Raw genomic sequence first — 27,351 nt, forward strand, 5'->3', positions numbered from 1 at the left:
AGTGGAGCCCATCGCTGAACGATGGCGTTCTGACGGAGGTGGAGACCCCTGGGGTGGGGCCAAGCAGAGTGGGAGGAAGAGGGCAGCCGAGGCTGGGGACCCAGCCCGAGCAAAGGCACAGATGCAGGAATGACAAGGCCTGTAAAGATCCAGGGGCTCAAACCACCTGCCTGGCCTTGGGAGAGGAGCTGAGAGGAGGGAGGTCTCAGCAGCCCAGGCAGACACAGGTCAGACTCCGAGGTCAAGTTATGGAAGTTAGGCTTTGCCATGTGGAGAGAAATAAGGGGATGACGTGTGCACAGCCGAGTTTTAGGAAGATTTATCTTGTTCCTCACACCTTTGTTTATGTCAGCCGGATTTAGAAAGAACATAGGTCTGATGGGTTGTGTCCTTCCGATGGAATACTATTCAGCCCTTGACCGTTTGGGTTTAGAATATATTCAGTGTGGAATGATGCCCAAGCGAGTTGAGCAGAACAGTCAGAAAGCATAGTAAGATCTTATTTATGTATTTAAAATTGTATGTGTATATGTGCTTGCATGCGTGTGTGTGTGTGTGTCTGACTATGGAGGCACGGGTTCGACCCCCAGCCCTGCACAGTGGGTTAAAGGATCCAACCTATGCTGTAGCTGCAGCTTGGATTCAATCCCAGGCCTGGGATTTTCCCTCTGCCAAGGAAGGAAGGGAGGGAGGGAGGAAGGGAAAGATCGGGAAAGAGGGAGAGAGAGAGGCCGTCAGGGCTGCCAGCACCTGCAAGCCTCCCACTGCCCGCCTCCTCGCAGTGCTTCCCGAGATCTTCCAAATAAACTGCTTGCTACCAAATCTGTGTCTCAGGCTTTACTTTGGGGGGAATACAAACGAAGACACCCACCACCCACTTTCTCCACATCTGCCCCCCAGACTGCTGAAAATACCTGGGAAAAGTGATTCTAGTAGCTCTCTGATAAATTTTTGTTTTGTTTGAAGGGCCGCGCCCACAGCATATGGAAGTTCCCAGGCTAGGGGTCTAATCGGAGCTACAGCTGCCAGCCTACAGCACAGCCACAGCCACACAGGATCAGAGCGGCGTCTGCGACCTACACCACAGCTCAGGGCAATGCCGGATCCTTATCCCACTGAGTGAGGCCAGGGATCGAACCCGAATCCTCATGGATACTACTTGAATTGAAAGGTGACTCCAGTTTGCAGACTTCTTACTTGTAGGTGACTGCACCTAAATCTAAACTGGCCTAAGGAAAAGGGATATTTTTGGCTCGTGTGATGGGGAAGCACAGTGATGAAGTTGGTGTAGAGTCCACCTGACTCAGGCGTCTTCCGGGCCCCTCTCCTTCCTTCTCTCCCTCTCCTTCACCTCCCCCGCGCTTTCCTCTTCCTACACGCAGGTTTTTCCACTTGTGAGAGGCGCACACTAGGCACCTTCAGATGTACGTCAGTTACTCTAGACAAACTTAGAGACTCCCACGGCGAGAGAGACAGTCTTCCTTTCGTATCGATACATATAAATCCCCAGGAAGGATGGATTGGCTCCAGTCGAGTTACACATCCAGATTTTGGACCAACCACCAGACCTAGGTGACATGTCCATCTCAGTGGCTGGGGTAGGGAGGCTGTCCTGTAATCAGCTGCTCCATCAGAATCACGTATTTGGGAGTTCCCATCGTGGCTCAGCGGAAACGAATCTGACTAGTATCCATGAGGACACAGGTTTGATCCCCGGCCTTGCCAAGTGGGTTAGGGATCAGGTTTTGCTGTGAGCTGTGGCATAGTTCACAGACACAGCTCAGATCTGGCATTGCTATGGCTGTGGCTGAGACCAGCGGCTACAGCTCTGATTTGATCCCTAGCCTGGGAACTGCCATATGCTTTGGGTGTGGCTCTAAAAAGACCAAAAAAAAAAAAAAAACCCAGAATCACATATTTGGAATAGGGGAGGAAGAGCTCCCCAGAAGAAGGAGGAATCCTGTTATCAAGAGAGAGTTACTCAGGAAGTTGCTGCTGTGGCTCAGCTGTAAGGAGCCGGACTAGTATCCATGAGGATGCAGGTTCGATCCCTGACCTTGCTAAGTGGGTTAAGGATCAGGCATTGCTGTGAGCTGTGGTGTAGGTTGCAACCACAGCTCTGATCCAGTGTTGCTGTGGCTGTGGCATAGACTGGCAGCCGTAGCTCAGATTTGACCCTTAGTCTGGGAACTTCCACATACTGCAGGTGTGGCCCTAAAAAGCAAAAAAAAAAATTTTTTAATTAAAAAACTAAGAGGTATTCATTCCTCTCAAGCTGTGGGGAAAAGTCATACTTCACACACAGCTTTTGTTTTCTCATCAGACTTGTCCTTAATCCAAGTGGTACCTTGTGCGAATTAGAAAAATTAGCCCAGAAATCCCATTGTGGGTTAAGGACATGACATTGTCTCTGGGAGGATGCGGGTTCGATCCCTGGTTTTGCTCAATGGGTTAAGGATCTGCCGTTGCCACAAACTGTGGTGCAGTTCGCCGATGCAACTCAGATCTGGCATTGCTGTGGCTGTGGTGTAGGCCAGCAGCTGCAGCTCTGATTTGACCCCAGGCCCAGAACTTCTATATGCTGCAGGTGTGGATGTAAAAAGAAAAAAAGAAAAGAAAAATTAGCCTCTTCCTCTAGACATTTTGCTATCATCTGTTAGAAAATTTTCATCTTAATATACTAACCTATAATGACTACAAATATGATGATTGGTGCCCAGAATTGTGCAGTGCACAACACATACAACCAAATGCAACAGCCCTGCCCCCTCATGTACGATAATTCCCTTCAATAACTTTAATCCCTCATTAAAGAAAGTCTTTCTCCACAGAGCTTTGGACAGTGGCAAGGCAGTGACCGAAAGGGCAGAGCCGTAATTGGGAATGACAACTGCAACCCACCACCTCCCTTTGAGTGCCCACAGACAGAGAGCAGAATGCTATCAAGGGAACACTGACCAGGAATTCCAGACAGTGGCCAGCAGCAAAGCAAACTGGAGCTGCAGCAGGGCTGGGCATGATGAGAGGGACCCCAAGGAGCAGCTTTGGGGAGACAACTTGGGAAGGATACGAGATAAAATCTTTGCTTTCCTCTGAATGCTAGAAGAAGCAAAGAAGAGGCAGGGGCCTGCAGATACTGGATTCCACTAGCAATAAAACTACATGGAAAATGTTAGGTCAGTGAGCAAAGCAGGATCAAGAACTCCACAGAGGAGCTACTCTTACAGCTCAGTGGCAACAAACCCAACTAGTATCCATGAGGATGCAGGCTTGATTCCTGGCCTCAATCAGTGGGTTAAAGGATCTGGTGTTGCCATGAACTGCGGCGTAGGTCTCAGATGCAGCTCGGATCTGGTGTTGCTCTGGCTGTGGCATAGGCTGGCAGCTGCAGCTCCGATTAGACCCCTGGCCTGGGAACTTCCATATGCTGCAGGTGTGGCCCTAAAAAGAAAAAGAAAAAAAAGAATCCCACAGAGAAAACACCAAAGCTCACACCTTGGTCTAGAGAAGACACCCCGGAGGGTGTGAGTGACTCATTGGGAGATGTGGGAAGTCCAGGTACAGCAGGAACTTCTCAGACCACAGCCAGCCCCCAAGAAGGGGCTCCACAGTGCTGAAGCTGGATCCACAGAGAGCTGCTGGCAGGAGAGGTGCCATCAGGCTGCACCCGCCCCTGGGACTAAGGATGATCACTCCTTGGGCCCTTCTCAAAGCCCACCTGGCCTGGGCTCAGCTCACCTGGAGCTCTGGCTGCTAGAAAAGATGGTGGCAGTGATGGGTATGGGAGACTCGGGGGAGCTTTGGGGGACCATTTCTCTGGATTCACCCAGGGATTATCTTGTCTGCCTGGGCAGGTGCTGGTCAGCAAACTGAGATGGGTCATTTCTCAACACCTCCACTAGGGGTCACCACAGCCCGGGAGTGGAAGATGGGGGAGGGGGGCTAAACCAGCCTCATCTCTCCCCGCACCGCCTCCCCTCCCTAACCTCTGGGGAAGAGACTCTAGCCAGTGCGGTCCCCGTGAGGGGCATGGTTGTGGAGAAATGCCCCCTCAAGACTGCTGTGTGTTCCACCTAAACAGCTGTGTGTGTAAGAGGGAGACGTGCGTGTGGTATACAGATGGGCACATACTTGATAAAAATCTAGTGACCGTAGAAACATAGACGGCCCTGCGCACATGTAAACGGGAGCATGTTACATGGGGCAGACAGCTGCATGGATGTAACGTGAGCGACATGCACGAATGCGGGGACACGACTGTGGGTGGTGTGTACACGGAGGACACTTGATACAGTTTAGCCTCTGGGACACCCGAATATGTGCTCGTCTGCGAAGGAGAGTGTGCATGGCTCTATGTGTGTAATAATACACACATGTGCGCCAGCCCGATGGGAGCGTGGGAGCGTGTCTGTATGTGTGAGCCGTAGACGTGTGAGAATGGGTATGAAGCACAGTGGAAGCGTTTGTGTGACTGTAGGAAGGGTGGTTTATATGTATGGCTGAGCATGTGTGAGTGTGTGTGTGGGGGTGCACAGACGTGAGAGTGTACAGAGCGTGCAAATGTGAGCCAGCGCGGCCCTGGAAGGGCTTCTGGGAATGAGCGTGAAAGGAGATTCACGTGTGAGAATGAGCCTGCGTTGGTTCATCCAGGGAGGGAGAGAACCACGTGTGTGGGCTCAGACGCGGGCCTCAGTGCGTGTGCGTGTGCGTGGGCGAGCGTGGCGGGCGTGTCACGCTCCGGGTCAGCGGCCCCCAGCCCCGTGGGTCCCAGGCCCAGCCCAGCACAGCCCTGGGGCGGGAAGGGAGGCCGAGGCTCCCACCTGAAGATTGGCCCAGTCCTCAGGTTTCACTCATGACCCTGTGACATCAGCGGCAGCAGCTGTCCCCGCCGGCCCGGCCCCCCGGCCAAGTCCCCCAGAGTTCCAGCCCCAGCGCGAGGTGGGCACGACGCTCCGGGCTCAGCAGCAAGCACTCCGCTCCCGTCCAACTGTAAGTACCGTGCCCCTCGGCACCCTGCCCCCGGGCCGGGCACCCCGAGGGCAGGCCACCCGAGGGGCCAGGAGCCCTGGCCCCAAGCCCAGCCTGGCTCCGACGAAGTCACCGCTTCGCTCCGGGCACCGCTGTCCTCCTGCCCACACCGGCCCTGCTCTGCGGTGGCCCCTGCCCAACTCCTTGTGCCGTGACCCTCGGTCCCCAGGCTCGCTTCTCTCTGCCCTGTCACCTGCTCCCTGTGCCCCTGCCTGGCTGGCCGTCACTGCCCTTAGCAAGGGCCCTCGCCCTGGTCACAAATGGCCCAGGGGCTGAGGCTTGGTTCCGGACAGCCACAGGGTGACCCAAGGGACAGAGACCAGGCCGAGTTTCTTCAGGAGAGGAGGGTGGAGGGGCCAAAACAGTGACTCGGCTCAGCCTGTTTGCAGTGGCCCAGAAGGCAGGGGTGTGGGGGGAGGAGAGCGGGAGGCCGGGCAGGGGGTGGCGGGCGGCTCCTTTGCTCTCTGCTGAAACAGGAATCTGCGAGATGCCAGCAGAGGACACATCTCAGGCTGCGTGGCGGCTGGCTCTGCCCACCGCCCCTGCCTCGGCCCAGTTGGGCTCCTTTCCTGGGAGAAATCAAGGAGGGGGACCAGAGGAGAGCCCCGTATAGCGGAACGGGGTGTGGGGACAGAGCGCCAGACAGTCCACCGTGAGGGGGAACAGGTGGGGTCACAGCCCTGAGGGGACTCTGGGGGACTCTGGGGGACTCAGGATGAGACTCAGGGGCAGGAGGCGGGGCCAGGGGTGCGGTGCCAAAGCACAGCGTAGCCCCCCTCCCCCTCCCTGCTGGCAGCGCAGGGCGCCCAGGACACGGGGAGGGAGGGAGGGCGGGCTGTGGCTGGTGAAATGGTCTGAGCAGAGACGGGAGAAGGTGTTTTGGAGGTGCATGGGGCTAAAGGGAGGGGTGCTTTGAGGGCAGGGGTGTTTGTGTGCACGTGCGCACACGCGTGTGTTGGAGGCATTTGTTCCAAAAACTGGGGAGTCCCCATCTAGAGGGCCCTGGGGGTGGGGGGTGCTTGAGGCTTTCTAAGAATGCATAGTGGCGGGGGTGATTAAGTACAGGGTCCGGCTGCCCCTTCCCCCTGGTCAGGGCAGGGGCCCAGGTCATGATGGAGGCTCGTGGCACCCCACTGTCTAGAGGTGGTCCTCCAGTTGGAGACCAGACATGTCCCCCTCCCACCCACACCAGCCCCCTCAGGCGCCTGCCCAGACATCAGTCACCCCAGAGCTCGGGGAGCTTAGAGCCCAAAGGAGCCTTGAAGGCCATTCAATTCAGCCCCTAAGGAAGAGCCAGCGTGGGGAGGGGAGCAAGAGGCCCGTGTGGGGCGTCTGGCTAGTCTGGAGAGGGGAACGGGCTGCCAGAGAAGTGGAACAGAGCCACAGACGAGCGTTGTTGTCATTCATCTGTGACCAGGGCTGTGACTGCTCCCCTCCTCCCAGGCCCCGAGCTAAGGAGACCCCAGGCGTGGCAGTGGCTGGACACAGGCATGCAGTGCTGGGGTTGCAGGCAGAGAGGGCTGCTTCTTCCAGGACCCTGCAGATTCCTCTGGGGTCATCCCCAGTGCCCTGCTGGCGGCCTCACTCTGTGTGGCAGTCGTGTGGATGGCTGTGGCCCTTGTTCTAGTAGTTGGAGCCAAGTCACCTGGGCAGTTGGAGGCAGGGGCCCAGACGGAACCCAAGGACCCACCCCCATTCCAGCGCAGCACAGGCGTCTCTCAGGGGATTGGCTGGGAGTTTAGGAGGGTTGGGAGAGGTGCCTAAGGGTCCTTCCCGGGTGGTCCCATCCCAGCCTGGCCCTGCTTGTCATTTCTGGTTAGGGACCTGCATAGGGTGGGGGCTCAGGGTCCCCTCTAGCTCTAGGCTGGCCTGAGTGTCAAGGTCTGCCTGGCCGGCTTCCCAGGCCAGGATTTCTGGGCCCCGACCCCAGGCCCCAGCCCAGGGGAAGCCCTGAGGTGGATTCCGGAGGCACAGAATTCCTGGCTGATGTTGGGGTGGTTCTGACAAAGTGCCTGCCTTTGGGGGCAACTCCTGCCACCAGAAGAGAGAAGAGTGTAGATAATGGCAAGGAGAAGAGGGTGGGGTTCAGAGCAGGCTGGGGCGGGGGGCAGGGGCAGGCAGAGCCAGAGAGGAGAGAAGAGATGGGCCCTCCCAGAGAGGCGCGGGGAGGCTCCCTCCAGAAGGGAAACGAAAAATCTGAGCCAGGAGGCTTCAGAGAGCAGGTACAGAGGGGAGGGGACAGAGGAGAGTGGCACAGTGCAGGCTACACAAACTTTCTGTGACTCCTCTTACAGGGAAGGCTCAGGTTCAGAGGGTCCTGTCACTTCCCCAGGGCACACAGCTCGTGAGTGGCCGGGGCTCTGTCCACAGCGGCGAAGGCCCCCGCTCCTTGGGGAGGAACTGACCCTGGTGCAGGGCTGGGTCATGGGGCAGAGCTCACCCCTGAGACCCAGGGGGCAGCGGGGGCCCGTGGGCAGGCCTAGGGGTCCCCAGCTCCCGAGGGCTCCACCAGAAGGTGCCCATGGGGCTGGGGAATCGCAGGGTCCCTCCACCTCCACCGCCCCTGCCCCAGCCTTTCATGTTCTCTGGCCCTCATTCTGCCTCATCAGCAACAGCTATTTTTATTCCCTGCAGTTTTCAGTCAACAGCCCTCGTGGGGGGGATGGGGCAGTGGGAGGAGTAGGAGGGGCTCGAGGAGCCCCAGGGCAGCAGGGGTGGCAGGGGAGCCACTATGCCCCTCGAAGGGTGGGCTGCTGCCCCTCCTGCTGGCCTCCTGGCCCTCCTCCAGCAGCGCCAGCATAAAGGGACCGCGGACAACCACGGCAGTGACTAGACCCCACTCTGTTTTTGAACTGGTTTGTGAAACCAGGTGCCTGCCTCCCCACCCCCCACCGCCCATAGGTGCTAGAAGGTCATGGTCCAGTTTAGACCGAGGTGATGATATACTTTAGTGGTTAAGAACCAAGGTCTCTTTCAAGAGCCTTGAGGACCAGGCTTCTAGCCCCAGTTTACTATGTAAACAACATCTCGCAAGTTCCTTCCCAGGTCTGTGTCTCTGTGTTCTCATCTGTCAAATGGAGTGATAACCGTAGGCTCATGGTAAGGCTTAAATGAGCTCCTGGCATGTGTGGCGGCCAGGACCGTGCCTGGCGGGGTAGTCAGCTCTACGTAAATGTTAGTAGGTCATTATTACGCTTGTTGCTGGGCTGTGACTCTGAAATGCATGTCTCTTATGGGGGTAACAGGGGAGGAGGAGCTGCAAGAAGGGGCTGCAGGCGGCAGAACGACCTGTCTAGCTCTGGGATGCCTGCACAGCTGGAGGCGGTGGGGGGGGGGGTGGTGGCAGGATTTTTCATATGGGGAGAGCCTTTCATCATGGATAGCAGAGCTCCTTTCTAAGGGTCTGTGGTTTGCTCATGTGGCCATAAGGGCTGTGAAACTCAAAGGATAAAGAAGAGCTTCCCCTCACGCCAGGCTCACATTTTAGTAAGAGCTTCAGGTGACGCTTTTTGAGGCTTGTTAAGTTCTTGATTGGCCTGACTTGGAGCTTTCACCAGGGTAGTTGGTGAGCAAACATCCCTGGAGCAGTTTCTGGGGTCAGCGAAGTTCCAAGTACGTGGCAGAGCCAAGCTGGCTAAAGGGGTGGGACAGGGGACAGCCCGTCGGCCTTTTTCCGGGGCTTCACGTTATAAGCTCAGGTTCTGCAGGCCGCTTGTCCCAGCGCCTCGTCCAACTCCCAGGGCCAGGCAGGGGCCTCAGGCCTGAGGGCGGAGGGCTCAAAGCCCGCCCTACGGGTGGTTAGGGGTTGACCGAGGGAAGGGGGAGGCAGGTCGGCCCCCGCCTGCTCCAGGCTCAGGATCAGTTTTGAAGAGTCCTCTTCTTGCCCTCCCCATGGACGGAAGGCAGGGAAAAGGGCCGTCGGCTGTGCTCTGGGAGGGCTGAGGGTTCAGGGTGCGCGGCAGAGAGGCGGTAACAGAGGGGAGACCGCAGGTAGGAGCAGGCAGGGCGCGGGGAGACAGCCTGTGTGCAGGGGGAGGCCTGCCAGACGGCGGGTGAGGTGGGTCTAGATACGTGTGTGGACGAAGGTGAGCACAGGCAGGCCTGAGGGGAGCATCCACGGGGCCCTGGTCACCGCCCCTGGGGCTCCTTTGGAAAAGCGGAGCCAGCAGAGGGCAGGAAGCCCCAGGCCTGGGTGGAACTAATCGGCCTCCCCACCCCTTGGAGCAGCTGAGAAATGACTCATAGAAACAGTGAGTGCGTGTGTGCATGTGTGTGTGTGTGAGTGTGTGTGTGTGTAGGAGCGGGCTGCCAAGGGAGTTGGGGGTATATGAAGGTCAGTTGGTACGAATGGAAAACCAAACCTCGATGAAGCGTCTTTATCAAACGACAGTGGGGACCCCCAGTCCCCATCACCCACAACTCTGAGCACAAGGCCCCAGGAGGCCTGCACCTGGGCCTGCCAGATGCCCACCCGGGGCCCACACCTTTCAGGGCTTGGCCCGAGGACTCTGGTTTGCCCTTTGAAGAGGACAGACAGGTGAGGATCAGGCCAGCTCAGGGGGCAGCTGGATGGGACCTCAACCACGGCGTGCCCTGTGCTGGGAGAGGGCGGCCATGCCCAGCCCCGTGCCCACAGGGCGAGAGGCAGGCCGTGTCTCTCTTAACAGGCATGTGGATTTGGCATCAGAGAGCTGCATTCAGATCCTGGCCACTTGTTAGCTGGGACGATAAATGCGAAGCACCTGGGACACGGGCTGGGACCCAGTGATGGCAAATGACCCTGAGCCTGACTGTGCCGCATCAAGAAGTAATTCTTACGCCTCCACCTCGCGGGTCTGTGCTCGTCACCACGTCGGGGTGAACGGGTGAACGCATCGAGGTCTGGGGGCCAGCGGGACTGACCCCTCCCCTTCCAGTAGACCCTTTCCTGAGCGGACCTGTCTGAGGCCCGGAGTTCCCTAGCTTGAGATAAGTTCCTTTGATTTAAGGCTCAGGCTTGGAAGGGGAACCCCACTCTCAGGCCTTCGATTCTGAGGAGAAAAGGCTTCCAGGTCCCGTAGATGAGCTGGGAGGGCTTCGCGGGAAGGGAGTGTGGTTCATAAAGCCCAACACAGCCCATTTGTGGGTTTTCAGTTCAGCAGGCTCCTAGCTGAGTGGAAGCACTCTGGGTGGAGGAAGAGGGTCAGGTTTGGGAGGAGGAGGCAGGCTGGGGTTTTCCAGTGGATGTTCTTTTTTTTTGTCTTTTTGCCTTTGCTAGGGCCGCCCCCGAGGCATATGGAGGTTCCCAGGCTAGGGGTCCTATCAGAGCTGTAGCCGCCGGCCTACACCACAGCAACTCGGGATCCGAGCCGCGTCTGCGGCCTACACCACAGCTCACGGCAACGCCGGATCCTTAACCCACTGAGCAAGGCCAGGGATTGAACCCGCAACCTCATGATTCCTTGTCGGATTCGTTAACCACTGCGCCACGACGGGAACTCCTCCGGTGGATGTTCTTAAAGAGCCTTTGGGGGATTCGCAGCGCCAGAGCTGACTGTGGGGAGGAGGGGCACCAAAATAGCCCCAAGAGGAGGTCAATCTTGGCATACAGTAAGTGCAACATCAATGTGGCCTTTCCTATCGTTCTTACCCCACAGGGAGGAAACCTCGTCAGGCTGGCTGAATCAGGTGCCTGAAAAAGGGCTTTGACCCAGTGAGCCCCACCTGAAAAATGCCATTAGCGTCAGCCCACCCCTGGCCCAGGGTTCCTCCACGTGACCTTGATGGTTTCCGGAGCTTTCATCACTCCTGGGTATCCGGAGGTTTCGGAACTAGGCTCCAGGCCACCCTCCAAGACCTTCTGGAGCAGATTTCCTCTGAAGAGAGTGTTCGACCAAGAGGGGAGGGCCACCTGGGGTGACTTCCTCCAGGCCCTTGGCCTGCCAAGGCAGAGGCCCTAAGAAGTGGCCCAGGAACAGCACAGCTCCTCCCTTCCCATCCCGACCCCTGACCTGCCCCAGCTGAGAAAAAGCTGTGGCTTGAGATTTACAACTAGGAGGGGTATGCGGATCTGTTTTGCATTCTTGGAGCTGGGTCACGGCAGAAATGCAGGAATTTGGGAAGTAAGCCACCCGGATGCCCAGTGCTGCCTTTGGCTGGCATAGAAAAAGTTTGATCTGTTTCGGTCTCTCAGAAAGTCCTGAGCCTGAGCCCCCACTGCAGGTGAAGCTTGAGGAGGGGCCTCCATTGGCTGGCTGCAGCTCTGGTAATTCTGCTCCCAATCCACAGAGGGAAAAAAAAAAAAAAAGAAAAAAAACAGCCCGAGGCTGGACTGCAGCTTTCCTGGAGATGAAGGGCGTGCTTGGTTGGCAAGAGGGATGGTGACTGGGGCCTGAGCAAGGCCAGCAAACTTTCCACCACCTCTGTGTCCTGGGGGATATGCTCTAGAGTGAATGGGAGGGCTGCGAAGGACAGGGAACATGCATTCTCAGTCTTAGAGTTTCTCAGATCAGCTTTTCTATCCCTGCTGGCAGGGCATGGCTGAGGCTTCTTGGGAGGTGGTGGGGAGAGGCTTAAGGCCAATGCAGTGCAGCTGGATGGTTTGCTGGATGTTTGAAAGACTTTCCTTGAAAGCTTGGTGTCGCAGAACAGAAGGTTCTAGAAGCATTATAATGGCAGGAGGAGGAGGTGGTGGTGTCTGTCCTGAGCCTTGTTCGGCCAGTAATTTGGGATAATTGAGATCATAGACACTCAGCTGTGAGGGATGGCCATGAACTGAGAGGAAGAATCAAGATTCAACAAGCGGAGTTCCCGTCATGGCGCAGTGGTTAACGAATCCGACTAGGAACCATGAGGTTGCGGGTTCGGTCCCTGCCCTTGCTCAGTGGGTTGACGATCCGGCGTTGCCGTGAGCTGTGGTGTAGGTTGCAGACGCGGCTCGGATCCCGCGTTGCTGTGGCTCTGGCGTAGGCCGGTGGCTACAGCTCCGATTCAACCCCTAGCCTGGGAACCTCCATATGCCGCAGAAGCGGCCCAAAGAAATAGCAAAAAGACAAAAAAAAAAAAAAAAAAAAAAAAAAAAAAAGATTCAACAAGCTCTCACACAAGACGGCAGGTGAAGAGGTGCAGTGAATGAGGGGAACTTAGCGGTAGATGGAAAATCCTACACCTGGATTTGTATTACCCTTGCATCCTGAAACCTTGCTATAATCATTATTCCAGGAGGATTTTTGTCGATTCTTGTGGACTCTGCACATAGACAATCATGCCATCTGTGAACAAAGACATTTCTTCTTTCCCAATCAGTATACCTTTTATTTCCTTTTCTTGTCTTATTGCATCAGCTAGGACTTCCAGCATGCTCTTGAAAAGGAGTGGAGAGAAGTGACATCGTTGCCTTATTCCTGATCTTAGTGGGAAAGCGTCTGGTTTCTCACCATTTAATACAATGTTAGCTGTAAACTGTACTCTATCAGATTGAGAACATTCCCCTCTAGTCCTAGTTTGCTGATTTGTGTGTGTGTGTGTATAAAATGAATGGGTGTTGGATTTTGTCAAATCTTTTTTCTGTTCCTTTAATGTGATCATATGATTTTTCTTTACTTTGGTGATGTGATAGATTATATCAATTGATTCTCTAAAGTTGAGCCTGCCTTGCATACCTGGGATAGATCCCGTTTGGTTGTAGAGTATATAGTTTGTTTGTTTATTTGTTTTGCTTTTTATGGCCACACCTGCAGCAGATGGAAGTTGCCAGGCTAGGGGTCAAATCAGAACTGCAGTTGCTGCTGGCCTTTGCCACGGCAACACTGGATCTGAGCCACATCTGCAACCTGTGCCAGATCCTTAACCCACTGAGTGAGGTCAGGATCGAACCCACATCCTTATGGGCCCTATGTCAGATTCTTAACCCGCTGAGCCACAGCAGGAACTCCTGTAGTTCTTTTTATATCTACTGAATTTGATTTGCTAATACTTTGTTGAGCTCCACCTGGATTTATAGAGAAAAATCAAGTGCAAAATTACAAGATGGGAAGGATCTAATGTGGCCACAGTTCATGACAAAAAGCTCCAGGGTTGGCTGTGAGCTTACCTTGTGGATGGGCTGCCGAAAAAGTCAATGCCATCTTGGGATGAATGAATAGAATGGGCGTCCAGGCCAAGACGAAAAGGCCTCTCTCTGTGGTCAGACTCTCTGGAACTGGGTTCCACAGCGGGAGACAATGCGGGTCTGGACCCGCTCCAGAGAAGAGCTGCCTCACCCTCCAGTGTCCTCAGCCTCGGCTCCCTGCCTGTGGACAGCTGGCCCCAGCCTGGCTCCCTGACCAGACCCGTCCTCCCCCACCCCGTCCCTCCAGGCCCCCAAGATTTAACCCACCACTTCCGCCCAAACTTCCGTTTTGACACAGTTTCCGATGGGGCTTCTCACGTCCTAAATGGGCCCCGGTGCCCAGGGAGCAGGATTTTAGTCTTGGCTCAGCCTTTCATTTATCACTCTCTAAAATTATCTTATTTGCTTCCCTATTTGTTATCCGCCTCCTCCCTCGGGAACGCAAGCTCAGTGAGGACAGGACTTTGCCACTCCTCTACCCCCGGCTTCCAAGACAGAGCCCGGCAGAGAACAGATGCTCAGGAAATGTTTGTTGAGTGAATAAATGTGTGAACTGGGAGGAGTTACTTCTCCTCTCTGGGCCTCAGTTTCTTCACCTGTAAAATGAGGGAGTTGCTCTCTCAGGTCCTTGCAACTCTGATGTTCTTAAATTCAATAGGAAAAGGTTCCCGCAGACCCTCAGCCACCACATCTCAGGAACAGGCTGGGGTTAAGGCTCGAGATTGATCTTTGGCTGGTGGAAGGAGGGTTCCAGCTGTCACCCGGCTCCCTTGACTCTGGGTTGTGACGTGAGGGGTCAGGTGACACCCAGCCAGTGATAGGTGGCATTATCAGTGCTGGTCTCTGCCAGAAATTTCTCTGTGCATAAATCCCAGATGTTCCTTCCTTCCCCGCTGGTGCCACTGAAAACAACACAGCTTGTCCCATCTGCTCTAGACACATTGTAAGGGTGAGCAGGAGGCACCCACCTGCTGGCCAATTGTGCCCCCACCCTGACCCACCGCCCCTGGGAGGGACTCTCCAGAGCTGCAGGATGATGTCCAGACTCCAAGATGTGGTCTTCAGGGCCCTGGCCTAACTGCCCAACCCACCTCCCCCAAACCACTAAACAGACTCTGTGCCCCCCAGAGATGGACCGGACCCAGCATCGCTCCGTGTCCTGCCTCTGCCTTTGCTCTGGCTGTGTCCTCTCCTCCCCTTTCCCTGGGCTCGTAACTTACTCATCCTTTGAGATCCAGCTGAAAAGCCACATTTTTCCTGCCCCCAACCTGGAAGTAACCACTCAGCCACCTGAACTCCCATGGACCATCAGCTCCCTTCTTTAGAGCGGGCATCGCTTTCTCCTCTTATCGCAACAGCTACGTGTGCCCCTGTCTGCCTCCTCCCCAGCTATCCGCTCCTGGGAGTCAGGATGCTCGGCTGATGCATCTTTGTGTCCTATTCAGGGCTAGCTCAGCTTCAGGCTTGTGAACAGAATGAATGGGTGGGTGGGTGGATAAATGAATGAATGAATGAAACCTATGAGAATCTACTTTATTCCCAGAAAGGTCTGTATCCAAGCCCTTTTACACTCACTGAGTGCTGTGTGCCCAAAACTGGGACTGGCCATGGTGACCTGGACAAACACAGTTCCTGCTCTCTTGGCAGTTCAATCTAGTGGAGGCGAGTGACAAATAAATTAGGCCGTTAAGAGTTCCCCTTGTGGCTCAGTGGGTTAAGAACCTGACATAGTATCTATGAGGATGCAAGTTTGATCCCTGGCCTCACCCAGTGAGTTACGTGTCTGGCATTGCTGCAAGCTGAGGTGTGGGTCACAGATGAAGCTTGGATCCCACATTGCTGTGGCGAAGGCCAGCAGCTGCAGCTCTGATTTGACCCTTGGCCCGGGAACTTCCATATGCCACAGATGTAGCTACATAAAAAAAGAATTAGGCCAATAAACAAGTGGTTACACAAGTGATGAATGAGGTCAAGGAAAATACAGCGGCTGTGATGGAGAGTAGAGGCGGAGAAATCCTCTTGGAGAAGGGACATTAGAGCCTCGACCAGGGAGTGAGAAGGAACAGCCACGTGAAGAGGGAGGAGGAGACACGAGCTCCAGGGAGAGCAGAAGCCGAAAGCCAGGCATGAGTCTGGGGGTCAAGGATCTGGAAGGAAGCCAGGAGGACAGGTCCGCAGACAGAGGTGAAGAGGTGGATGCAGAATGGCTCACCAGGGCCCCGGGGACCGCCGTGAGAAATTGAGGTTTTATTCTAAGTGCAACAGGAAGTTACTAGAGAAATTTAAGCAGCAGAGACACCATGATGACACAACTACAAGTTTCTTGTTTTTAAAATAGCCCCAGCTGCTTTATGGGACTGGTTTGAAGAGGTCAGGAACAAAAGCAGGCAGCTATTGCAAGAAATTGTTGTGGAGTTCCCGTCGTGGCTCAGAGGGTGAAGAACCTGACTAGGATCCATGAGGATGCGGGTTTGATCCCTGGCCTCACTCAGTGGGTTAAGGATCTGGCGTTGCCATGGCCTCTGGTGTAGGTCACAAACTCGGCTCAGATCCAGCATGGCTGTGGCATAAGCCAGCGGCTGCAGCTCTGATTCAACCACTAGCCTGGGAGCTTCCATATGCCATAGGGGCAGCCATGAAAAGCAAAAAAAAAAAAAAAATTGTTGTGATCTAGACGAGAGCAGGCAAAGGCGAGATGAAGTGCATTTTGGAGTTGGTGTTAACAGGACTGTGGACAGGCTGGATGTAGAGGCGAGAGAGAAGGGGAATTCACACAGACCCCTCAGTTTCTGCCTTGAGCACATTGGGACCTGGATGGACGGTGGTGCCACTTCCTGGGGTGAGAAAATGCATGGTGGAAGAATGCAGATGTTTCAGTCCAGATGCTGTGGGCAGGATGCCTGGTGGTGCTCCCCACCACGAGGTCCAGGGGCCCATTGGATATATGGGTCTGGAGTTCAAAGGGGAGGTTTAGCATTATTCCTGTAACACTGTTTATGGTCATAGGAATGATGCCATCCAGACGGAGGCTGAGCCCCGAGATTGGGAGGACGAAGAGGGACATGCAAAGGATATTAAGAAGGAACAGCCAGAGAGGCAGGAGGTGAACCCCGGGGGAGCTGTCATGGAGGCTGAGCGGACAGGGTGTGTCCAGAAGGGGGCTGCGGCCAAGTGGGTTGACTATTTCTAAGGTTGGGGGAGGTGAAGACAGAAATGTGTTCGGCAGACTTGGCAGCAGGGACAGTGCTTGTGACTTGACAAAAGCCATTTCTGTGGAGCGGGGGGAACGCACGCCAGGCTGGAATGGGTTGGAGAGCGAAGGAAAGGTAGAGAAATAAAGACACCTGGTGTAGACACTTTGCAAGAAGTTTGTCCGTGAAGAGGAACAGAAAAACAGAGCAATGGTGAAGGGAAGTGTGTGATGGGGAGAGATGTTTTTGTCACTGCTGCCATTACTTTGAAGATGGGAGAGCCTGGTCATAGACTGGGAGGGCTGGTGGGGGAGCGAGGGAAGAAAACTAGACAGTGAGGTCCCCGGGAAGGCAAGGGGGGTCAGGGCCTGAGCCCAGGTACAAGGCCTGGCCTTGACTCATTACAGCACGTGGGGGATGAAGGGAGGGGCGTGAAGATAATTCTGTTGGTTTGACTGTGTGTGATGAATCTTGTTTTCTCAAGACGGAGACAAAGTCACCAGCTGGGAGAATCATAGGGAGGCTTATGGGGGGGTTGAGGTTAGAAGACAGGCATGAAATAGTTCTCAAAACGTGGAAAAGTGAGGACTTCCCATTGTGGCTCAGTGGGTTAAGGACGCAGTGTTTTCTCTATGAGGATGCAGATTCCATCCCTGGCCTAGCTCAGTGGGCAAGGATCTAGCGTCACCACGTGCTGAGGTGTAGATATGGCTTGGATCCACTGTTGCCATGGCTGTGGTGTAGGCTGGCAGCTGCCATTCCTATTCAACCCCTAGCCTGGGAACCTCCATATGCTGCAGCTAGGGGTCGAAACGGAGCTACAGCCACCAGCCTAGACACAGCAACAGCAATGGGGAATCCAAGCCTCATCTTCGACCTAAGCCACAGCTCACAGCAATGCCGGGTGCTTAACCCACTGAGTGAAGCCAGGGATTGAACCTACATCCTCATGGATACTAGTCGGGCTCATTACTGCTGAGCCACAGCAGGAACTTCTCTTTTTATTTATTTATGTATTTTTAGTTCAGGGTATTTCCAAGGGAGGAGTTATCAAGATGGCTCTTGTGACTGCGGCTGGAAAAGGAGCCAAGTGAAGTTGAGGCGTCTGATAGAGAAGGAAGAATTGCAGGGTCAAGGGTTGAAGGCAAGAAGAAGCTCAAGAATTACACAACCGGGCACTTAGGCTGAGCAGCAGGCGGTGGGGGAGGGGAGTGCTTGAAGCTGTGACATCAGCCGTGACATCAGAGTTTCTGGCTCTGATTTAGGTTCTGGGTGGACTCAATGGAAAAATGGGGGGCTGAGGTGGAAGGGTCCTCTCATTCATTCATTCCTTTGATAAACTTTTATTCAGTATTAGGCACCCCGGTTGTAGCAAGGAGCAATCCACTCAGCCAGGTGCCCAGGGAGGGCTTCCTGGAGGTGGTGGTTCTCGGGCAGCTTGAGTCTAGAAGGACGAATTAAAGCTCTCTGGGGTGACAAGGAGGAGGAGGGCTCCAGGAGCTGCACAGACCATAAGCAAAGGCACGGGCTTCGGTGGGAAACAGCTTGAAAATGGAGGTAGCATGGCCAGAGGGTTGGGTGCATGTGGGGACGGGGTGGGCGGTGAGGTGGGGATCAGATCACCGAGGGTCTCGGGAGCCACGCGGAGGAGTGAGGATGCATTACTAAGCAGTGGGAAGCCGTGGACGGCTGAAGCAGGGGCGTGACATGCTCATATTTGTGATTTTAGAAACGTGGGTGGTAAGTTGGAGGGGAGCTGGGCTGGAGGTAGGGAGGCAGATGGGAGGCTATTTGAATAGAGCAGGCGAGGGGTGATGTAGAGCAGAAGCCTGGCGGGAGGAGAGCCGTGGGTGCTGGGAGGGAGCATTGGCATGGCTTGGGAACCAACCAGGTGTACCGTCAGGATGCTTTCAGCCACCACCAACCCAAACCTGCCCACCTGGCCCAGCCAAGGAGGGCATGTTAATGAGTGGTCATATAACAAGACAGCCAGATGTGAAGTGGCTTCAGGGCTGGTGAAAGGGGTAGGAGAGGAATTTAGAATGAAGTGCAAATTTTAAAGGGAGAGACAGGGAGTCCATGTGGGGCCAGCTGGGGGCCAGCAGGAGGAGGTGCCAGGCTGGCTGTGCCATCTGTGGGTCCTGTACCGATGTACCAGGCACCACTCCAGGAGTGACCCCAAGCCCTGAACTGTGAGGCATCTGGTAGTGGAAAGACAGCCATGGATAATCGCACAAGCAGCGTATGAATTACACTTGACCTAAGGCTGTGGTTGCACATGAGGGGGAGCCGTGACTTGACCAGTCTGGGGCCACTGAGGAAATGGGAACAGATGTGGCAAAGCTGTAGAAACCCACGGAAAGGAGATAGATGGTGGTTGTTCCTGTGGCAGAAGAGAAGGGCACAGGGAAAGGGGCACGGTGTGAAAAGAAAACAGAACTGCAGACCAGGTCCTGGAGAAGCCGCGCCTCCCGGGGGCGGGAAGAAGGAGTTCACAGAGCAGATGTGGAGTGGCTGGAGGGGGAGGCCACGTTCTTCCCTCCAGAAGATGCTCAAGGTGGGGTCTGCTGCAAAGCAGCCCCTGGGTCTATACCCTGGGGGCCTCTGGTGACTCTGATGAGCGCAGTTTCTATGAGTGCGGGGCCCGAGCCAGACTGTTCCTCTCTGGTTTGCGGTGGTCTCACTTGGGCTCCTGGGAAGGAAGGAGGGGCAGCATCGGGCTACAGGATTGTTGCCAAGCGGGGCCTGTGACCTAGGAGGGTGCCCAGCAGCCGTGGTCCCTCCAGGGCCATCTGGCAGGGCAGCATCTTCTGTTTGGACACATACGTGGGGCCAGTGATGGGGAAGAGGGAGCAGAGCTGTGTGGCACGTGGTCGGTACAGCCGTAGGGTCTGAGTGAGGGGTGGTTCCGGCTGGGTGTGCATGTGGGTGTGTACATGTGCGTCTGTGCACGCACGCTCCCATGCACACGAAGGGACCAGTGAGCCTCTGAGGGATGGGGTCAACAGGAATGAGCAGAGTCATGCCCCTGGAAACACGACTCCCCAGGGTGATGGGAGGGAGCAGCTGGGCAGCCAGGCAGGGGCGTGGCCAGCTCTGCCCAGTGGCTCCCGGCGCTCCCCGCCGCCCTGCCCACATGTTGACCAAGCCTGAGGAAGTGCCTGCGCTGGCCGGGCCAGGGGCATGCTCGGGCATCTAGGCCCTTTGTGACAGCGCTGCCCTCCAGTGTGGCTCCCGGTGTCTCTGAGGGGGGGTCTGTCTGAGCCCCTTTGGTAGAGTCATGGTTCTGGGGTGCCCATCTGTGTGGGCCTTGTGATGGCTCTGTGTGTGACCAGGCTGCAGTGGTGTCCCTGTGCCTGCCTGCTGATGCGGGCCATTCCCCAGAGCCTTTGCCATAAGTGACCCACCACCTCCCGTCCACAGGGAACAGGTTCAGAAGGGCTGAGTGGGAAGGGGAAGGGGCTGGGAGAAACCAGAGGACTGGCCCAGAAGGCACAACCTGTGCTCACACTCCTGGCGGGTGCCCTCTATTCGCCAGTCAAGAGCAGTCCCTGGGAGTTCTAGCCCTGCCCCCACCGTTGATACTGTCCACCTCTTTGTCCCCAGGACTTTTCCTGCATGTCTCCCTCTTCCACGTTAGCATCAGCAGGCTCTCCTGACATGCCCCCGACCCTACATTTGCCTGCTCCAGCTCCCCCCCGCCTGCCCAGGGGTTAGCTCTCCACGGGTCCTGTGGGAGGAAGTTGGTGGGAGGGAGTTGGTGGGCCTGGGAATCTTCCTTCTTTCCTCTCCCTGCTCAACACCCTGCTTCCCCAAAGCTCAGGGCAGAGCACTCCCCTTTCCCACATCTTCCTTTTCTCCTCCCTTCAGGCCAGAGATGGCGAATATAGGCAAATGTGCCATATTCACCCTTCTCGTGCCCCTGGCAGACATCACTAATCAATCACAGCAGTCTTTTTGCCCTGAGTCTGGCTGCAACCCCCATGGTCTTTTGCCCACATCTCCAGGAAGCCGGTAGCAGCTGATCCAAGCCAGCCCTCAAGATGAAATCCATATGCTATTCCTGCCTTGGGCTGACCCCACCAGGACCCTCACCTCGGCCCATCCTCTGGGCCCACCAGCATATTCCACATCTGATCTCTTTCTGCCTCACTGCAGGATAGAGGCCACGTGGCATAGCCAGCAGTGGTTTTCTCTGTCCCTGTAGGCTGAAGCCACACGCTCCCCAGAACTTGGGTCCAGGAGGCGGTTGAAGGCACTGGGGCATTAGCCCCAAATCCCCAAGGCCGAAGAGGATCTGGTTGGTTTGCTGTCGGTCCAGAGGGCAGCCAGCCCCCTGCTGGGGAGAGGGTGGTGCGGGGCTCGGGGGTGATGCTCTTGTGTCCAGCACCAGTACAGCAGCAGCAGCACCCGGGCCCTGCAGTCACAGCTCCCAGTCCCAACAGGGCCTGTGTGCCAACCTCCCTGCCCTGGCCCCTGGGCAGGCAGGAGGTGAGTAGTGGACAGCAGGCCCAGGGCGGGGTGACCGCCCAGCACCCCGGGGGCTACACGCAGCAGCTGCCCCAGTGGCTCACCACTCTGCGGGACCCTGAGCCCAGGATGCGAGGATGGCCAACCCATCTCTGCCCGCGGTGGTGCCTCTGGGCCCCGAGAGCCTGCGCCCCTTCACCCGGGAGTCCCTGGCTGCCATAGAGCAGCGGGTGGTGGAGGAGGAGGCCCGGCAGCAGCGGAACAAGCAGATGGAGATCGAGGAGCCAGAACGGAAGCCTCGCAGCGACCTGGAGGCTGGCAAAAACCTGCCCCTTATCTATGGGGACCCCCCACCCGAGGTCATCGGCATCCCTCTGGAGGACCTGGATCCCTACTACAGCGACAAGAAGGTCAGGGCCTGGGCGGGTTCCTCTGTCTGTCTGTCCGTCGTCATCTGTCTGCCTGTCCCGGGCCTCACAGCTCTCTCCCTGCTTCAGACCTTCATCGTGCTCAACAAGGGCAAGGCCATCTTCCGCTTCTCTGCCACGCCTGCTCTCTACGTGCTGAGCCCCTTCAGCGTCGTCAGGCGCAGCGCCATCAAGGTGCTCATCCACTCATATCCTGCCAGAGTCGGGCGAGCGCCGGGCTGGGAAAAGGCAGGGGAGGGGTTTGGGGACAGGCCAAACGGGGTGCTCTGGCCGGGGAGCACCTCCCTCCCCACCTGCTCTCTCCCTTTCCTTGACCCCCCCCCCCCCCAACGCTGTTCAGCATGTTCATCATGATCACGATCCTGACCAACTGCGTGTTCATGACCATGAGCGACCCGCCTTCCTGGTCCAAGAATGTGGAGTAAGTCTCCCCCTCCCCCGGTCCCCCAGCCCAGGAGTCTGCACTCTGAGGATGCCCAGGGTGACACTGCTCTTGGCAAGGTCACCCCACCCACCCACACCTGAAGCCGCTGGGGGTGGCACACTCTCTCTCTCTCTCTCAGCAAGGTCCTCAGCCCCCTGGGCGGCATATGTCCTTTCTGTGCCCTTCCTCCCAGGAGGGCCATCATTGCCACCCACCCCGCGGCCCAGGCGTGACACGCCGGCCCCCTCCCCGCCAGGTACACCTTCACAGGGATCTACACCTTTGAGTCTCTCATCAAGATACTGGCCCGAGGCTTCTGCATCGACGACTTCACATTCCTCCGGGACCCCTGGAACTGGCTAGACTTCAGCGTCATCATGATGGCGTGAGCAGGGCCCTGAGGGCGTCCTGGGGCGCGGGAGGGGAAGGGGAGGGGGCCAGGCCTCAAACAGGGCAGCCGAGGGGGCCGACCCTCGGAAGGTGGACTGCCGGGGGATGGGGGGGTCAGGTGTGCAGACGGTGGGCTGTCCGATTCTAGGGCTGTCACCCCCGGGTCTGGCTTGGAGACTCTCGCTGTGCCCCTCCAGCCCTGGGCTCCGGCCCCACAGGCCCCCACCGGCTGGGAGAGCCAGGCCACCCTTGCCACCCTCAGTCCTCAGCCAAGCTCCTGCGCTGTCCTTACCGCCTCTCGGGCCCGGATAGGAAGCTTGGGGCATCCGAGCGGTCCACCTGCACCTCTGTGGTAAACCCACCAACAAGGATTCCTTGGGAATCCTCATTCTGGGCCTGGAGAAGCTGCGACTCCTGCCCTGTCACCCACCCCTGGCGCTGACGCAGCCCTCGCCCGACCCCCACCCAGGTACCTGACGGAGTTCGTGGACTTGGGCAACATCTCAGCCCTGAGAACCTTCCGGGTGCTGCGGGCCCTGAAGACCATCACGGTCATTCCAGGTACGGGCGAGGGGCAGGGACCCTCTGCCGGGCCCCCCGGCCGCCCTGCACACCCAGGCCTGGAACCTGGCTCTCACCTTCCCGGAGCCTGACCCCGGGTCAGCACCCTCCCAGGCAGTGTAGGACCCACACCAAAGCCTGGGCACAGAGGGGGCCCTGTGACCAGAGAGGAGAAGGGGCTCCAGTGGGAGGGTGGGCTTTGAGGGGCAGCACACTGCGGTGGTAAAGCACAGACTCTGGAGCCAGACTGCCCGGGTTCAATTCCCACTTCCGCCACTTCCGAACTTTGACCTCGGGCACATGGTTTACCCTGTCTGCCTCCGTCTCTGTAGCTGTACAGTGTGGATGAGAACAGTCCCACTCGCTGGCTCTTTATGGAGATTCGAAGCCTTGGTAAAGAGATGCTTAGAACCAGGCCTGGCACATGGTCTACGTGTTAAATAAGCAGACTGGGTGGAGCAGAGACCTCCGCTTGAGAGACGCCGGGGGAAGTAGTGACAGAAAGTCGCAGCCCTGGGGGTCCATAACGAGCACGCCACATGGAGCAAGGAGGCCGAGGCAATTCCAAAGGAATGCATCAAGAATAGGCACGAGGGAGTTCCCGTGGTGGCGCAGTGGTTAGCAAATCCGACTAGGAACCATGAGGTTGCGGGTTCGATCCCTGCCCTTGCTCAGTGGGTTAACGATCCGGCGTTGCCGTGAGCTGTGGTGTAGGTCACAGACGCGGCTCGGATCCTGCATTGCTGTGGCTCTGGTGTAGGCCGGTGGCTGCAGCTCCGATTGGACCCCTAGCCTGGGAACCTCCATATGCCGTGGGAGCAGCCGAAGAAATAGCAAAAAGACAAAAGACAAAAAAAAAAAAAAAAAAAAAAGAAGAGGCACGAAATAAATAGAATCCGGATCATCTAGACCCTCAGAAAAGCATGTGCAGAAACTGGAGAAGGTTCATTACAGGCGAGAAAGACGATCTGAAACGGCATGGAGCAGAGACCCTAGGAGGAGCGGAAACCGTTAAGGCTTAGTGCCCGAAAGCACCTTAGTTCCCCTCTGGTCCAAAGCCCTCATGGCGCAGCTGAGGATGGACAATACGATGTGCTTACTGAGGTCAAGGCCGTGAGGCCTTTCCCCGGTGCCGGGCTGCCAGCATCCTCAGCGCTTGGGGTGTGGGGGTGGTTTATGAGGAGGCTGCTGAGCATCTGTTTTCATGTCAGAAGACAAAAAGGAGAAGCGCTGGTATGGAAGCAAAAACAATCTGTTTAGGCCCAAGGAAGAAGCTGCGGCTCTTCCATAAGTGATGGAATCTGAGCCTGGATTTCCACCTGATTTGGTTATGCCTCGGCCCATCCAGAGCCGCAGAATACAGGGATGCTGCCGTCTGTGTAGCGTGTCTCCGAGGGAAGCCTGCTCTTCCCTGGGTGTTAACAGGGGTTATAAGAAAAAAGAGTTGTGTGGTCAAATGAGGAGACATCGTATCGTTTGGTTCTGTAAGACTTTTCCGAGCCTTTGATAGGAGAATCCACCTGAGGACTCTCCTGGAGAAGTCTACACAGCTCAGCCTTTCCCAAGCGTCACTCAATCCCTTTTGTTAAGGGCCCAGCTAGAGAGATTGGTGCTCAAAGGAACATGCATTGGGAGTGCTGACTTAGCGACATGCATTAAGCTGGCCTGCGTGTGTGTTGCTTGTCCTGCAAAGTCTAGTCCATTCTTGTAGGGGTTGAGACTCCGTGGCCATCCAAAGGCTCCCGACAGAGGGGGTCATCAGAGAAGAACGGGGCTAATTTGGGAGGGCTTCCGGGAACTAGTGGCCCCTGTGAGATACAGAGCACGGAGAAGACTTGAGGGTAAATCCATCACTTACCAGCTTGGGGACCCTCTGACAAGCCGCCTCATCTCCCTGACTCTCAGCATCTTTACCTGTAAAAGGGAGACAGCAGGACCCGACTCCAAGGGTTTGTGTCATGACAGATGCCAGATTGCTTTGAAAAGCCTGGAGCGTCAGGCTTGGAGGAGTTGGAGCAGGCGGAGGCTGGGGTAGGACCGAGTCCGTGAGTGATCACCCGCCCCGCTCACCGCCATGCTCGCCCCCTCTGTCTGTGGTCAGGGCTGAAGACGATTGTGGGGGCCCTGATCCAGTCGGTGAAAAAGCTGTCGGACGTGATGATCCTCACCGTCTTCTGCCTGAGCGTCTTCGCCCTGGTGGGGCTGCAGCTCTTCATGGGAAACCTCCGGCAGAAGTGCGTGCGCTGGCCCCCGCCCTTCAACGACACCAACACCACGTGGTCCGGCAATGACATGTGGTCCGGCAATGACACGTGGTATGGCAATGACACATGGTCCGGCAATGACACGTGGATCAGCAACTCTACCTTTGACTGGGATGCCTACATCAGTGATGAAGGTGAGAACAGAGATGCGGGGGCGGGGGTGGCAGCGGGGTCTTTCCCAGCCCCTGTGGCAGCCCCCTGGGACATAAAGAGCACGGAGAAGACTTGAGGGTAAATCCATCACTTACCAGCTTGGGGAACCTCTGACAAGCCGTCTCATCTCCCTGACCCTCAGCATCCTTACCTGTAAAAGGGAGACAGCAGGACCCGACTCCAAGGGTTTGTGTCATGACAGATGCCAGATTGCTTTGAAAAGCCTGGAGCGTTTGCTATAAAAAGCAACAGTCCTGGAGTTCCCATTGTGGCACAGCAGAAATGAATCCAACTAGGAACCATGAGGTTGCGGGTTCAATCCCTGGCCTCACTGAGTGGGTTAAGGATCTGGCATTGCCATGAGCTGTGGTGTAGGTTGCAGATGCGGCTCGGATCTGGCGTTGCTGTGGCTCTGGCGTAGGCCTGCAACAACAGCTCCACATAGACCCCTAGCCTGGGAACCTCCATATTCGGCCAGTGCAGCCCTAAAAAACAAAAACAAAAAAGCAACAGTCCCTAGTCCCTAACCGACATAGTCCTTCGTCTCCTTCATCACACCACATGCCCACACCATGGCAGGACCACTGCCAGGCACTCACACACACAACATTCTCATTAAGCTGCTAGTAGTCCATGCTGCGTCTTCTCGCAGATTCGAAAACGGTACCCCTTCTTCAACCTGGCACCTGGATTCTAGCCATCCCCCCACCTCGCTCACCTCTCCACGAGGGGTCCCGAGCAGGCACATGGTAGCCCTGTACACACGCGTGCACGCTCCTCCCATCTCCCTCTGTGCCCCTGCTGCCTCCCACGCTGGGTACTGAGCTGACAAGGCAGCGTATCTAGCCAGACACCTTAGAACTCGGGGCTGCCCTTAAAGGAGGGGGGGCAGGAGGCACCCAAAAACATCCATTTGGTGCATGTGGGCCACGGTGTCCGTGTGATGACATGTTTCCTCTGTGGCCTCTGACTCCCAAAGGGAACTTCTATTTCCTGGAGGGATCCAGTGATGCCCTGCTCTGTGGGAACAGCAGTGACGCCGGGTGAGTGAAGGGGAAGCGGGCACGGAGGGTTGTCGGAAGGTGTGGGATGATGAGGGACCAGGACCTGGGGTGGGTGGGAGTGTAAAGAATACACATGGGAGGGGGTTCCCTGGTGGTGGTCGAGTGGTTAGGACTCGGCGCTTTCTCTGCAGCAGCCAGGGTTCAGTCCCTGGCCTGGGAACTGAAATCCCACATCAAGCTGCTGCCTGCAACAGCCACAAATAATTTTTTTTTTAATTTTACATTTTAAAAAGAATACTCATGGGAATTCCTGTCGCGGTGCAGTGGTTAACGAACCCAACTAGGAACCATGAGGATGTGGGTTTGATCCCTGGCCTTGGTCAGTGGGTTAAGGATCTGGCGTTGCCATGAGCTATGGTGCAGGTCGCAGACGCGGCTCAGATCCTGCATTGCTGTGGTTGTGGCGCAGGCCGGCAGCAGCAGCTCTGATTCGACCCCTAGCCTAGGAACCTCCATATGCGATGGTTGTGCCCCACAAAAGACAAAATAAATAAATAAATAAAAAGGAAAGAAAAATAAAAAGAATACTCATGGGCACGGGTGGGACATTTTCCTGTTTGGGGGACACAGGTAAGGCCAAAGGGCATTTTTTTCTTGGGGGTCCCTCCATCTGTCCCCCCGCTGGAGCTCTCTTTTCTCCCTAAAACCAGCCTCCTCTCTCCAGGCACTGCCCCGAGGGTTACGCATGCATTAAAGCAGGGCGGAACCCCAACTACGGCTACACCAGCTACGATACCTTCAGCTGGGCCTTCCTGGCGCTCTTCCGCCTCATGACACAGGACTACTGGGAAAACCTCTTCCAGCTGGTACAGCTGTCCCCATCCTGCACGGCATCCCTCCAGCCACTTCTCTCTATCTCCGCAGCCTCCTCAGGGCAGGGCAGGGAGGCCATTTCCTCCATGGGAGCCCCTCACCGCCCCGACATCCGGGTGCTCAGGGGCCTCCAATGCTGGGCGCCAGCCCAGATCTGAACGCCGGGCTTTCCTTCCTTCCCTTGCCTCGGGAGCTGAGATCTGGGCCGAGCGTAAACTCCCAGGCTTCACAGGAACTGGTAGGGCAGCTCAGAAATGCACCTCTGGGGGAGTTCCCATTGTGGCTCATCAGGTTAAGAGCCCGACTAGTATCCATGAGGATGTGGGTTCAATCCCTGGCCCCGCTCAGTGGGTTAAGGATCCTGCATTGCCGCAAGCTACGGTGTAGGTCACACGTGCGGCTTGGATCCGGCGTTGCTGTGGCTGTGGCATAGGCCGGCAGCTGCAGCTCTGATTTGACCCCAAGCCTGGGAACTT

At 56.4% G+C, this 27,351-nt stretch overlaps 1 protein-coding gene across 1 annotated transcript in view; it reads left to right on the forward strand.

Moving 5' to 3' along the window:
• Positions 1 to 4,916: 4,916 nt before the first annotated feature.
• SCN4A (sodium voltage-gated channel alpha subunit 4) overlaps positions 4,917 to 27,351 on the forward strand; it is a 46,874-nt gene continuing 24,439 nt past the window's right edge. The window contains exons 1-9 of the mRNA XM_084983947.1: positions 4,917 to 4,989; positions 20,516 to 21,188; positions 21,276 to 21,394; positions 21,538 to 21,627; positions 21,887 to 22,015; positions 22,490 to 22,581; positions 24,683 to 24,979; positions 25,978 to 26,041; positions 26,727 to 26,868. Coding sequence (XP_084840073.1) covers positions 20,916 to 21,188; positions 21,276 to 21,394; positions 21,538 to 21,627; positions 21,887 to 22,015; positions 22,490 to 22,581; positions 24,683 to 24,979; positions 25,978 to 26,041; positions 26,727 to 26,868 — 1,206 coding nt within the window. The 5' untranslated portion in view covers positions 4,917 to 4,989; positions 20,516 to 20,915. The remainder of the gene's footprint in view (positions 4,990 to 20,515; positions 21,189 to 21,275; positions 21,395 to 21,537; positions 21,628 to 21,886; positions 22,016 to 22,489; positions 22,582 to 24,682; positions 24,980 to 25,977; positions 26,042 to 26,726; positions 26,869 to 27,351) is intronic.

This window comes from Sus scrofa, chromosome 12 (genome assembly GCF_054392235.1).
Source record: "Sus scrofa isolate SSC_HxYL_T2T_F1_AM1 chromosome 12, Sscrofa_HxYL_maternal_Yorkshire_Landrace_v2.0, whole genome shotgun sequence".
NCBI lineage: Eukaryota > Metazoa > Chordata > Mammalia > Artiodactyla > Suidae > Sus > Sus scrofa.